Raw genomic sequence first — 15,005 nt, 5'->3', positions numbered from 1 at the left:
AGATAAAATATTAACTATTAACCATACATTTGCCTATTTTTGGCTTCTTTATTACAGGAAAACTAAAGATAAATTTAGGTTGGTTAAACATGTTTTATATGGGGCGCCTGGGTAGCTCAGTCATTAAGCATCTGCCTTTAGCTCAGGTCGTGATCTCAGGGTCCTAGGATTGAACCCCGCATTGGGCTCCCTGCTCCACAGGAAGCCTGCTTCTCCCTCTCCCACTCTCCTTGCTTGTGTTCCCTCTCTTGCTGTGTCTCTCTTTGTCAAATAAGTAAAGAAAATCTAAAAAAAAAAAAAAAAAAACCAAAACAAACATGTTTTGTACTTTATTGAAAGACTACACTATGATAAAGATCATGTATCTAGGAATTATGAAGTATATTCATAAATTTGCCAATCTAAAGAATGGTGGTCTAACACACAATTCATAATTCCTTACGTCTCAGTTTTTGCTAGAAATTAGGTCTAGAAGTGAAGAATTCTAATAAATGTAATTAAAACTACTAGAAATCTTTTTTTTTAAATTTTTAAATTTATTTGACAGAAGTAGGCAGAAAGGCAGGCAGAGAGAGAGAAGGGGGGAAGCAGGCTCCCCGCTGAGCAGAGAGCCCGATATGGGATTCAATCCCAGGACCCTGAGATCATGCCCAGAGCCAAAGGCAGAGGCTTAACCCACTGAGCCACCCAGGCACCCCAAAACTACTAGAAATCTAAAGGGAAACATTTACATATATAGAAAAAATAAGATGTGTGCTTTTGGTAAAAGATACGAAAAATGGAAATTTATTTTTTTGAAGGAAAAGAAGGTAATTTTGTCCTAAAGTAAGGTTGGTTATTTAAAGAGAGAAAACTTAGGAAAAAATGTGAACATAAAAAAAGTTTCAAGTTTGTAGCAAAAGAATCTTTAAAAAGGAATTTTAAGTTTGCTCAAATTGGCTACAATGAACAACTATTTAAAATGAGTTTTAATATCAAAAGTACACTGGTGTGAAACTATAATTTGGTTGGCTCTCTCTGAAAAGGAGTTTCTCATGCCCTTGGTCTGCTCTTGATAAAAGACTGTAAAAGATTTTTCCTTAAAAATGGCTTTAGAGGGGCGCCTGGGTGGCTCAGTGGATTAAGCCGCTGCCTTAGGCTCGGGTCATGATCTCAGGGTCCTGGGATCGAGCCCCGCATCGGGCTCTCTGCTCCGCGGGGAGCCTGCTTCCTCCTCTCTCTCTGCCTGCCTCTCTGCCTACTTGTGATTTCTCTCTGTCAAATAAATAAAATATTTTAAAAAAATGGCTTTAGAGTTCTTTGGATTACTCTAAACCCAGTCTTTCCTACTGGAAGAGCTAAGGTTCCTGTAACTTGTTACACTTCAGTATTTGAATTCAGTCTTTATCACCATGGCTGAAGGAGTAACTGAGTATTATTTCACAGTGGCTTATGGTCCTATTTGACCAAGAGTTTTAAAACATTTTAATATTTTAACAAGCTTCCCAAAGTGAACCTGTCACTTGAAATGCCAGTTATACTAAAATACTTTGTTGCAAAAATAACCAAATTGTTTTCATTTCCATTTCAATGAATTCTCATTACATCTTTAACAGTGGACAATAAAATCTATAAACATTGTAGCATATGTGGGCAAAATCCATTCTACTTCTCCAAAAAAAAAAAAAAAAAGGCCCCTCATTATCGGACTTTTGCTACCTTGATGTCCGTATACCATGTCAACAGCCAGCATTAGAGAAATTAAGATGGGTAAAAATGGTTATAAATTAAATGAACAGTTGGAGCTGGAGGAAACTCTTTTTTTTTTTTTAATATTTTATTTATTTGACAGAGAGAAATCACAACTAGGCAGAGGGGCAGGCAGAGAGAGAGGAGGAAGCATGCTCCCCGTGGAGCAGAGAGCCTGATGTGGGCCTCGATCCCAGGACCCTGGGATCATGACCCGAGCCGAAGGCAGAGGCTTTATCCCACTGAGCCACCTAGGCGCCCCTGGAGGAAACTCAAGACAGTCACTTGGTTCTTCCCGGTTCACTGGCACATCACAGTTTTAGTTTTTGCATTTCTTCTACCATCTTAGAGTATTTAAGGAGAATTATTTTTGTCCCCAGAGATCTCAGACCTCCTCCCACCAGACTGTGTAAACATCTTCAACTGGACGTCTTTCAATTGCCGGAAACTATGGGTTACTGTAAAATCTGTTTCCCACTGGGGGCATACCTTTCACAATCCTGAATAATCATGGCACCTACCTCGCTGGACAAATTATACAAGCCATAATGAAAACTTTACAAACTTCTTTAAACTGTCACTGTCAATGATCATGCAAGATCCTCAAAAATAATGACAAAACTGGCCCCAAGCAGAGTAAATATTAATTACCTTGGACTGAATGAATTAATATGGCCATTTTTAATGAATTTTTGTCTGAAGTATCACTGAACTTGATTCCTTTATCTTTCCAGATTTTTAGAAAATCTCTTCTTTTTAAGCTGTCAACAATTTGGCAAAAACAGAAAGTTGTCAACAATTTGGCAAAATATACTTCTGTAAGCAAAAATGAAGTGTTCATCATTTTTCTTTCTACTCTATCCCTTCAGAATCCAGACAATATTAGTTATTTACATAAATTCAATAAGAATCCATTCTCATCATTACAAGACAAAATTTTAAAAATTGGCTACCTTGCCAAGACTTTGACTGAAATGTTGTGTTTGATGAATATATTCAGAGACTCAGATATGACAGACATTTTTAAGAAACTGCTTGGAAAAAATCAGCCCAATACCTTGCCTATAAAGTGTGCATTTCTGTTTATTCTTAAAATTTTTGTTCTAGTATAAATAATATGAATTATAGGTGAACAACATAGTGATTCAACATTTCTATACATTATTCAGTGCTCATGATGGTAAGTGTACTCTTAGTCTCCATCACTTATTTTAGCCATCCCCCCACCCACCTACTTTTTTGAGGGTTTTTCTCATAAATGGATGTTGTTGTCAAATACTTTTCTGCATCTAATGAAATGATCATATGGTATTTATGCTTTCTCTTGTGGATGTGGTGTATCTTGTTGATTGATTTGCCAATATTGAAACATTATTGCATCCCCCCCTCAAAAAAAAACCCCATTTTATCATGGTGAATGATTTTCTTAACATATTGTTGTATTCAGGTTTGCTAATAGTACATGAAGATTTTTGCATCTATGTTCGCCAGAGATATTGACTTACAGTTCTCTTTTTTGATAATGTCTTTTTCTGGTTTTGGTATCAAGGTAATGCTGACCTCATAAAATGAATCCGGAAGCATTCCTTCCTCTTCTATTTTTTGGAATAGCTTGAGAAGAACAGGTATTAACTCTTTAAATATTTGGTAGAGTTCCCTTGTTAAGCCGTCTGATCCTGGACTTTTGTTCTTTGGGAGTTTTTTGATTATTGATTGAATTTCATTGTTGGTAATCAGTCTGTTCAACTTTTTCTGTGTTGGGAGGTTATATGTTTCCAGAAATTAGTTTATCTATTTCTTCTAGGTGGTGCAATTTGTTGGCATATGACTTTCATAATATTGTTTTATAATCATTTATATTTCTATGGTGCTCTTATTTCTCTTCTTTTATTTCTCTATGAGCCTGGCCAAAGGTTTATAAATTTTGTTGATCTTTTCCAAGAACTAGTTTCTTGTTTCATTGATCTATTCTATTGCTTTCTTAGTTTATATTTTATTCAATTCTGCTCTAATCTTTGTTATTACTTTCCTTCTACTGGTTTTGGGTTTTGTTTATTCTTTTTCTAGCTCCATTTTGTGTAAGGTTAGGTTGTTTGATATTTTTCTGGCTTCCTCAGGGATGCCTGAATTGCTATAAACTTCCCTCTTAGAACATGTTTTCTGCATCCTAAAGATTTTGGACTGTTGTATTTTCATTTGTGTCCAAGAGTTTATTTTCTTTTTTATTACTTGATTGACACATTCATTGTTCCTTTTATGATTATATAGTGTCTTTGTTTCTTGGTGCAGTCTTCGTTTAAAGTCTATTTTGTCCAATATAAGTATTGCTATGCTGGCTTTCTTTTCACTCCCATTTGCATGGTAAATGGTTTTCCATCCTTTCACTGTCAATCTGCATGTGTCTTTAGGTCTGAAATAAATCTCTTTTAGGCCACATATAGATGGGTTTGCTTTTTTTAACCATTCTGTCACTCTTTGTCTTTTGATTGGAGTGCTTAGTCCATTAGCATTCAAATTATTGGTAGGTATACCCTTATTGGTAGGTGTACCCTTATTGGTAAGTATATCCTTTTGTTACTTGTTTATGATCATTTCTATAGTTCTTCTCTGTTCCTTTCTTCTCTTGCTCTCTTCTCCCCTGGTTTTCTGGCTTATCTCCATTTTGTTTAGGTCTCTTGCTGTGATTCTCTTAGTCTTTCATTTGGGACATATTCCTCTGTCTCCTTACTTTGTCCAACTCTCTCTGTTTCTATGTGTTAGGAAAGTCAGCTACCTCTGCTGCTCTTGAAAGTAGCAGCCTTATGAAGAAGAGATGCTGTAGTGCCCTGCAGTGGAATGTCCTCTCTTCATCAGAATCTTGCACTACAGGGACACCTCCCATGTGTGTTGTGTACACTCTGCTGTCATGGTTGAGATGGTTCTTCCTTCAGTCCCATCATCAACGATGGCTCTCTTTGCCTGTTCCAGGTAGGGTTTTGTTCCTGTGTTGTTAGTGGGCCAGTCTGGGGCCACCTTGGGCTTGAGTTGAGTCAGATTAGGTGTTTTCCGGAAGTGTATAGCACTGAACTTTCGGGTGCTTTCCTTGTGTTCTCCGCTCAGAGCTATTTGCTGGTTGATAGGGGCTGCAGTCAGACCAGCTCGCTGTCTTCCTCTAGCCCACTGATGGGACCAGAGTTTGGCCAGTGTATGTGGTTATCTTTTCCTTTCCTTGGGGCAGAAGTCATTTTGGAGTGGTATTGGTCTCTGTTGGGATTTCTTGCACACTTCCAGGCTTATAGTACCACTTTGGAAGGGCTCTGTCCTTCCAGGGTCTGCAGAACATGAAGTAAAGTCCATGGTGCCAGTGAGGTCTGCAACTGTCCACTGCGGGAGGGGACATGCAACTGCTGGGGACTCAAGTAGGCTGGGTTCAAGGGAAGTGCTCTGCAGATGAGTGCCAGGTCAGCGTGTGCTTATGTGAAAACAGGGAACAAGTATTGGTGCTGCAGTGATTCCCAAAGGTGTCTCTGCATCTAGTTTGGGGGTTGGAAAAGGAAATGACACCTGCCAGCTCCTTTGTTCCTGGAAAAATATCCCAATGATCCCTGCCCCTCTTGTACACATTCTGAGGTTAGTAGAAAACTTCCCTATCCTATATCCAGGCATTTTTCAAAATGCTGCTTTTATGTTGTATCTCTGGGGGGCTGTTTCTTGTGCTGTCTCTTTAAGGATGGGGATTCAGTTTCATATAGCCTTAGGTTTTAAGCCCTGCTGATTGTAAGAACTTATGAAATCCACCCCCCTCTGGTTTCCAGAGTCAAATGTTACCAGTATTCATCCTTCCCATGCAGATTCCTTGTGCCTGGGGTGCTGGCTATGAGAGTTTGCTTTCTCCCCCTCTCTGAGCTTGCAGAGTCACTTTCTCCTGCAGACAGTCCCATGGGTCCGTTTAGTTCATTTAGCTCCAACCACATCTCCATTCTTCCTACCCTCTTCAATGTGCCTTATCTCTTCATTTAGCCATTTTGCCAGTCTTTGGGTTATTTACATCGATACAGGTGTTGTCTAGTTGGATCCATGGGACAAGGTGAGCTTAGGGTCTTCATCCTCTGCTATCTTTCTGAGAAATCAACAAAGTAATCTTAAAAGAGTTTACATAGTCTGTCCCTATTCTTGCTGCTTTTACATAATCAGGCCACTCTTAAACAAATTATTTTTGTTATCTTTTATTTTAAATGGGGGTAGTTATAGAAAAATTGTATTTACCCCTTTGCCTATATTAGATTGTAGTCCTATAGATATTCTTTGAGATTTTATTATATTCCTATAAGCTGGACTGGATCTTAAACTTTTCTAGTTTACTCAAATATTGGGCTATGGCTTTCCAAAATAATGTTTCCAATTTTCTTTCACCATTTTGATTTGAAATCAGTACAAGCAAAGACTGCCCTTAAATCTCCCTAAGGAGACTATATCAGGTCTTTCTCACTATCCAGATGGCAGCCAAACATCAGGGAGTGGTGCCTTGAGTACACGTCTCCCTGTTAAAGAAGTGCCTACCTGACATGGGGCCCTGTACAAACACCGGGAATCTCCAAATCAAACTAACTAAGAAAATGAAACAGATAACATCTGATACGGACAGCTAACCCAAGACTCTGAATCAGGGCTGTACCCTCATTTATGTTGTTCTGACTCTGCTCTTAATTCTCTTCATATTAGATCTACTTTACAACACTGATGAACTTCTTAAAATGGTAATAGTCCATTTCTCTGGCTTTTCCCAGTATTGTTTTTAAAGATTTATTTATTTACATTTGGGGGCAAGAAGAGGGAGAGGGAGAGAGAGAAACTGAAGCATATTTTACACTGAGCATGGAGCCTGATCTGGGGCTCAATCTCGTGACCCTTAGATCACGACCTGAGCTAAAACCAAGAGTTGGATGTTTAATTGATTTTGCCACCTGGGTGCCCCTGGGTTGTCCCAGAATATTGAACCTCTCTTGAGCAATAAAAGGAAATCCTATGTTGGCTATAATAATTTGTTTCCCTTTTACCTATTATCTTTGCCTGGAGAGACAATTCCACTGTCTGCAGATCACAATTGCTTGCATATGGAGGAAACTTAGATTGTTGGATTTGTTATTGGATGCTTACTCTGTACATGAATCAGGAGATCCTTCAGTACATCTAATTATTATTACTATATTATATATTAATAATGATTATTAATGTTTGTGCCACTCCTGGTACTCCATAACTTCCTGTGTTAATTGTATGGTTGAGCCTTCATATAGAGTGCGGCTCACTTGGACTCTTCCTAAATTCCTTACCTGACACTCAAACCAAAGACTGGAAGGATTTTATCTGTAAACAGAAAAATATAAAGGCTACCTGATTTCTACCAGTTTAATCATTCTCTACAGATAACATTCTCAATTTTTCATGCTCTTCAAGCCCTTGATTTGATCCTTTTCATTCTGATGACCCCATAATTTGTGCCATGATTTGTATTCACTTGTATTTGGTGAAAAGACCTGTGGGAAACATATTGTCTAAATCCCTACCAAAATGAAAGTCACTGTGCACTCATATTAATCAAGTTGATTGGTTATGTCCATTTCATCTCATATAATCAACCAGAAATTCAGCATTAGGTATCACCTTTAAATTTACTTCACACACTAAATTGTTAACACGTGCTGCATGAGGACAGTTCAATGCTTGACTTTATCAACCCCAGTGCAGTGCCAGGTTTGGAAGACTACTTTTTCCCTGGGGACGCACTGCCATAAAAAAATATATGATCAGAAATCTATCTAAAAGCCTGGGAGATACTGCTAACTCTTGCTAAAGCAATAGCTGCCCAGGAAAGATTCCTGGATTTCCTTGTAAGAGTAGTATTAGATAACAGAATTGTTTTTCATTACCTACTAGCTGAAGAGGATGGGGTTTGATCTGTGATAAACATCTCTTACTGTATGTGGGTAAACACCTCTGGCAAAGTAGAAACCAAACTAGATAGAACCCAAGCACAAACCTGATGTTCAGATGCAGTGCCCACTGACACTCCATGGTTCTTTGATCGTTTTTTTAGCTGGCTACCCTCAGGAATTGTTCCTGGTGCAAGTCAGTCTTCCAATTTGGACTTAGCATTTTGTTTATTATTCAAGTTTTAGTCATTGCCAAACTTGGTCTCCTTTGTATAGCTGAATGTTATAAAGAAATCACCCAGATAAGGGTCACTCAGCATTTTGAAATTATTTCTAAGGCTTATGAGACATCACAGCAGGAAGCTCCAGAAATTAAAGAAGACATGTGGCCTTCAAGGAACTTGACAGTAAGGCCTTTCTCTGCTCTGGCACTCTTGTTGCTCATATGTGGCCTATGGCTCCAAGGGAAATCATTTTCCTTCCTTCATGACATACCAGGAATGAGCCTTCCTGGCAATGAGGGATCAATAATGTTTGATTGCTGACTGGCATGGCTTTCTAATAGTCTAAGAGTAACGCTTTCTAACGACTACTCAATTTTACCTCTAATGGTTGCTCAGTGATACTTTTAGAGATTGAGATCGTATGAGGGAAATGTGAAGAACTGACACGACTGGAGCCATTTTAAAACAGAGCCAGAGAAACTGCCTTTCCATTCTTTGAACAGTGCCCAAACCTTCACACAGGGCACAATGGCAACTGTTCCACATAATTGCTTGAGAAGGTGGTAGAACACATGTCCTGATTACAAGACCGATGGTTGCAGACTTTCTGAAGATAGAATCAGAAGCCAATCAATGTATAACTCAGTAGAGTTTAGCTTGATAACACCCACAGAAAACCTTCTTTTCCCCTTTCTTTTCTATAACTCATGGGATTGCTCATGTTTCTTTTCCACCTAAAAGTCCCTTGCTTTCATCATAGAAGCAGGACACTATTTGGGTTTCTACTTGAATCTGTACTCCCCAAAGGGCAATTCACTGATCCCAAATAAATATCTGTTTGCCTCTCATGGATACTTTTTAGTTTCAGGTTAACAGTCTCCACCAAGACCTATTAGAACTAACAAATGAATTCAGTAAAATTGCATAGTACAAAATCAATATACAGAATTCTCTTGTTTTTTTTTTTTTACACTAATAATGAACTATCAAAAAAAGAAATTAAGAAAACAATCTTATTTATAATTACATCCAAAGACTGAAATATCTAGGAATAAATTTAACTAAGATGGTGAAAGACCTGTATTCTGAAAACTAATAAGACACTAATAAAGAAATCAAAGATTGGGCACCTGGGTGGCTCAGTGGGTTAAGCTTCTGCCTTTGGCTCAGGTCATGATCTCAGGGTCCTGGGATCAAGCCCCACATCAGGCTCTTTGCTCATCACCAAGCCTGCTTCCCCTTCTCTCTCTCTGCCTGCCTCTCTTCCTACTTGTGATCTCTCTCTGTCAAATAAATAAATAAAATCTTAAAAAAAAAAGAAATAGAAGATGACACAAATAAATGGAAGGATGTACTATGCTCATGGATTAGAAGAATATTGTTTTTTTTTAATTAAAAAAATTTTTTTATTTGACAGACAGATCACAAGTAGGCAGAGAGGTAGGCGGAGAGAGAGAGAGAAAGGAGGAAGAAGGCTCCCCGCTGAGCAGAGAGTCCAATGTGGGGCTTGATCCCAGGACCCTGGGATCATGACCTGAGCCAAAGGAAGAGGCTTTAACCCACTGAGCCACCCAGGCGCCCCTAGGAGAATATTGTTAAACTGTCTGCCCTATCTAAAGCAACGTACTGATTCAGTGCAATCACTATCAAAATACCAATGACATTTTTCACAGAACTGTAACAAATATTCCTAAAATTTATATGGAATCACAAGAGATCCTGAGTAGCCAAAACAGTCTTGAGAAAAAAACAAAGCTGGAGGTATCAAAATCTCAAATTTCAAACTATATTACAAAGCTGTAGCAACCCAAACAGTATGGTACCAGCACAAAAGCAGATACGTGGATCAACAGAATAAAGAACCCAGAAAGAAATCTATGCTTATATGGTCAATTAATCTATGACAAACGAGACAAGAATATACAATGGGAAAAAGACAGTTTCTTTAATAAACCGTGCTGAGAAAACTGGACAGCTACATGGATATGAGTGAAGCTGGGCCACTTTCTAATACCATATACAAAAATAAACTCAAAATGGACTAAAGACTCAAATCTAAGAACTGAAGCCATAAAATTCCTAGGAGAAAGCATAAGTAATAAGCTCTCTGACATAACTCTTAGTAATTTTTTTGGATTTATCTTCTCAGGGAAGTACAACAAAAGCAAAACTAAACTACTAAGATTACAACAAAATGCAAAGCTTTTACAGAGCAAAGGAAACCATCAACAAAATAAAAAAGTAATGTATTGAGTGGGAGAAGATATTTACAAATAATATATTCAATGAGGGGTTAGCATCCAAAATATAGAAATTCATAAATTCATAAAACTAAACATACAAATAATCTGATTAAAAATGGGCAAAGGACCTGAATAGATTTTCTTCCAAAGATGATATACAGATGACCAACAAGCACCTGAAAGCAGCTCAACATCAATAAACATCAGAGAATTAAAAAAAAAAACATGATAAGGTATCACCTCACACCTGTGAGAATAGCTATTATAAAAAAGACAAAGAGGCTCGTCCTGCCGCCATCTTGGTTCCGCGTCCCACGCACAAAATGCCTGGTGAAGCCACAGAAACCGTCCCTGCTACAGAGCAGGAGTTGCCACAGCCCCAGGCTGAGACAGGGTCTGGAACAGAATCTGACAGTGATGAATCAGTACCAGAGCTTGAGGAACAGGATTCCACACAGGCAACCACACAACAAGCCCAGCTGGCAGCAGCTGCTGAAATTGACGAAGAACCAGTCAGTAAAGCAAAACAGAGCTGGAGTGAAAAGAAGGCACGGAAGGCTGTGTCCAAACTGGGTCTTCGACAGGTTACAGAGGTGACAAGAGTCACTATCCGGAAATCTAAGAATATCCTCTTTGTCATCACAAAACCAGATGTCTACAAGAGCCCAGCTTCAGATACCTACATAGTTTTTGGGGAAGCCAAGATCGAGGATTTATCTCAGCAAGCACAACTGGCAGCTGCTGAGAAATTCAAAGTTCAAGGTGAAGCTGTCTCAAACATTCGAGAAAACACACAGACTCCAACTGTACAAGAGGAGAGTGAAGAGGAAGAAGTTGATGAAACCGGTGTAGAGGTTAAGGACATAGAATTGGTCATGTCACAAGCAAATGTGTCAACAGCAAAGGCAGTCCGAGTCCTGAAGAACAACAGTAATGATATTGTAAATGCTATTATGGAATTAACAATGTAACCATCTGAAAACGAGGACATTTTTGGTGTTTCAAAAGAATAACTGCAGCTTGGTTTGAAATTTGTACGGTTTCTATCATTAATAAAGTTATGGCTTCTTGTTGGATGAAAAAAAAAGACAAATAATAAGAGTGTTGGGAAGGATGTGAAGAAAAAGGAACACTTGTGACTGCTGGTGGGATTGTAAATTGGTGCAAGCCTGTGGAAAACAGTACAGAGAGTCCTCAAAAAATGAAAAATGGATCTAGCTTATGATCCAGCAATTGTGTGTCTAGGTATTTACCAAGAAAAATGAAAACATGAATTTTTTATTTATTTATTTATTTATTTGAGAGAGAGAGAGAGATCACAAGTAGGCAGAGAGGCAGGCAGAGAGAGAGAGAGGGAAGCAGGCTCCCTGCTGAGCAGAGAGCCCGATGTGGGACTCGATCCCAAGACCCTGAGATCATGACCTGAGCCGAAGGCAGCGGCTTAACCCACTGAGCCACCCAGGCGCCCCGAAAACATGAATTTAAAAAGACATATGAACCTCTGCTAATCACAGTATTTTTTTTTTTACAACAGCCAAGGTATAGAAGCAATCTAAATGAACATCAACAGATGAATGGATAAAAAAACATGTGATAACACACACATGCGTGCAGACACACAACACACACACACACACACACACACACACAGGAATATTACTCAGCCATAAGAAAAGGATGAAATCTTGCCTTTCAATAACATGAATGGACCTAGAGGCTATTATACTAAGTGAAGGAAGTCAGCCAGAGAAAGACAAGTATGATTTCACTTATATGTGGAATTTAAAAAACAAATGAACAATACAAATAGACTCATAGATATAGAAAACAAACAGATGGTGGCCAGAGGGTAGGGGTGGTGGTGGGAAGGTCAAAGTGGGTGAGGAAGAGTGTGAGGTACAAAATTTCAGTTATACAACAAATAAGACATTGGATACAATATACAGCATAGGGAATATCAATAATATTCTAACAACTTTGTATAGTGACGGAGGGTAACTAGGCTTATTGTAGTGATCATTTTGCAATGTATATAAATATAAAATCCCTATGTTTTTCATTTGAAGCTAAGAAAATCTTGTATGTCAATTATTCTTCACTAGAAAAATAAAATTATACTCTTCACATTGGAAAGACTACTCCCTGTTAATGTAGGTTTTTATAAATTCTGTTAAAGGAGTGTCCATATCTACCTCAAGTTTACACAGCCCGCCTTTTTATTCACATGTGTGTGTATCAGGCTCCAGAACATGGAAATAGGAGATTAGAAAGCAAATCTCTACACCTTATAAACCATTAATCCTTCTATAATGGTCTTTTCCTTCAAAGACATCCAAATCTGGCTGATTGTTATAATCACCAGAGAAGCTTCCTTAATTCTAACTGAACAGGTATATATTGGAGCTATGGAACCTTTATTTTAAAAATAGCTTTCCAGGACACCCAGGTGGCTCAGTAGGTTAAGCATCTGACTTCAGCTCAGGTCATGATCTCAGGGTCCTGAGATTGAGGGCCAGTTGGGACTGCTCAGTTGGGAGTCTGCTTGTCCCTCTGTCCCTACCCATGCTTGTGTTCCCTCTCTTTTTCTCTCAAATGAATAAATAAAATCTTTTAAAAAATAGCTTTCCAATATTCTAGTAATTTTACAAATCTGGGAGGTATTGTCTTATACCCTGAGAGTCATCAAAACATTCTTATCGAGGACCACTGTTTACTACTTCTACCTCTTCCATATTAAAACATAATTATTCCATCATTTTATTATAAGACTTCATGTCTCTTGAACTACTTTAGTTATGAGCATGGAGTCTGAGATGAGATGCTTGAAAAGACAAGAACTGAAGAGAATGAAGAGAATGAAGAGAATGAAGCCGCCACAGTGTTGGATGTGTAACAACTTTCCATGCAGCTGACAAGTACCATAAAAAATGGTAGGAGTATAAATGAGGTCTAAGGGACACACAAAGGAGGGAATGCTAAATTATGTCACGAGGAATGGAGATAAACTTTACAGAAGTCATTCTGAGTTGGACACTTAAAATGAAGACCAGTTCTAGAAAGTTCATGTGTGTTATGGTAAGGACTCTAGACTTGCTATGTAGTTAATAAGAAACCAGTGGACGTTTATACAGGCAAGTAACTTCACCAGATATGTGTTTCAGAAAGATCTGCCTAGCAACAATGCAGAGTCCATGATCGGAGTTGAGGCTGGAAACAGGAGACTATTATAATTATCTGGTAGTGATCAACTTGGACAGCAGATGTTAATGAGGGGCTGTACCTTTTTTTTTTTTTTCAGTAGATATTATCTGTGGGTTAAAAGTGGTAAGAAAAGTTTCCAGATTTTCTGGAATCAGCACCTAGGTGTATAAAAGTGATATGTTCCCTGAGCACAGAAGATTGGGTTTAGAGGGAGATTTAGTGTTCAGATTTGTGGATTTTGAGTTTGATGCACTGTTTTTTAATCATCCAGAAGGAATTGTTTGATAGAAATAGCAGTTTTTGGAAATACCATCATTAGCACAGTACAACTTCCAGACACCAAAATATTATTTCCTCACAGTTTTTCTTGTGATCTCCATTCTATGCTCCTCCAATTAGTAAATAACTGCTGTTATAGTCTTGAAATCTTTGATGTTACAAAGAAATTTATCTTCTTATTTTCAGCTTACAATGGCTTACAATGGATGACTGTACACTATATTTCCAATCAATGGTTCAAGGACTGAAGACATATAGACATTAATGTTAAATAGCAGAGCGAAAATATCACAACATACTTGAAAAAACGTGGTATTTAGTCAGGCTTTGAAGAAAAAACAACTAACGTTTGGGAGTGTTTTATGAGAACAACATTTTTACACATATTTATTGTCTTAAACTCAGTTATGGTCCTTTAATAGTCTGTTCAGGTTTAAAAAAGAAAAAAAAATCTAATTAAATACTGCTTCTTCATACTGTTCAGAGTCACCAACCTGTACTAAAAGAAATTTTAACAGATCTAGATTTAAAATGACTTTTGGACCTTTAAATTACACCTAGCGGAAGATTCGGTATAGGTATTCTTTCATGAGAAGGAAAAGAAAAGAGAATGAAAGCACAGATTACTTTAAGTCGGCAAAGTAGGGAAAATCGTATGTGAGTGGTTGATGCTAGCATCCTCAAAAGTAGGCATGTGGTGGGTGCCTGGGTGGCTCAGTGGTTAAAGCCTCTGCCTTCAGCTCAGGTCATGATCTCAGGGTCCTGAGATCGAGCCCCGCATCGGGCTCTCTGCTTGACAGGGAGCCTGCTTCCCCACTCTCTCTCTGCCTGCTTCTCTGCCTACTTGTGATCTTTGTCTGTCAAATAAATAAATAAAATCTTTAAAAAAAAAAGTAGGCATGTGGTGGGTGCAACCGTGTAGAAATAAAATGAAGATTAAACCAGGGAAGTTTATAGAGATAATCCTTTGACCTTTTCGTTGGAAGTAGGTATTGTAACATATCAGGGCTTTATGGATATGAGATACTTAGTAAGGTTAAGCATCGCCTATACAATCAATTAACATAACCTCTACATCAACAATGAAGATATAAATATAAATGTAGTGTGGGCAAGCAGCAGATGGTGATAATGGAAGTCTGTGAGTTATATTTATCTAAACAGAGTTATAAAATGCACCAAACCAGGAGAACACTAATATGACATCAGAAATTTTTATCCTTTTATCCCAATTTCAACTTTAAAAAATTCAGTTTAATCAAACATACAATATTAAAAAAGGACCCCCTTTCTTATATTCTTTAAATGTCAGCTCCCATTAATACTGAAGTATTATTATTTGTATTTTATTCAGAACCTTTTCTGAGAACAAGCTTCATTTATACAGGTAATTTATACATCAGTCAAAGAGAATTCTA

At 38.0% G+C, this 15,005-nt stretch overlaps 1 protein-coding gene across 1 annotated transcript; it reads left to right on the top strand.

Moving 5' to 3' along the window:
- The first annotated feature begins 10,406 nt into the window (after positions 1 to 10,406).
- LOC123951844 (nascent polypeptide-associated complex subunit alpha-like) lies at positions 10,407 to 11,089 on the top strand. Its single transcript, XM_046020915.1, has one exon. The coding sequence runs from the start codon at positions 10,431 to 10,433 to the stop codon at positions 11,076 to 11,078; it is 648 nt and encodes a 215-aa protein (XP_045876871.1). The 5' UTR covers positions 10,407 to 10,430; the 3' UTR covers positions 11,079 to 11,089.
- The last annotated feature ends 3,916 nt before the right edge of the window (positions 11,090 to 15,005 follow it).

The sequence above is a fragment of the Meles meles genome, chromosome 10, assembly GCF_922984935.1.
Source record: "Meles meles chromosome 10, mMelMel3.1 paternal haplotype, whole genome shotgun sequence".
NCBI classification, from domain to species: Eukaryota; Metazoa; Chordata; class Mammalia; order Carnivora; family Mustelidae; genus Meles; species Meles meles.
This window is presented reverse-complemented; position numbering and strand designations above follow the sequence as displayed.

Coding starts and splice junctions, on each gene's coding strand:
- LOC123951844 (XM_046020915.1), top strand. CDS start 10,431: ATGCCTGGTGAAGCCACAGAAACCGTCCCTGCTACAGAGCAGGAGTTG.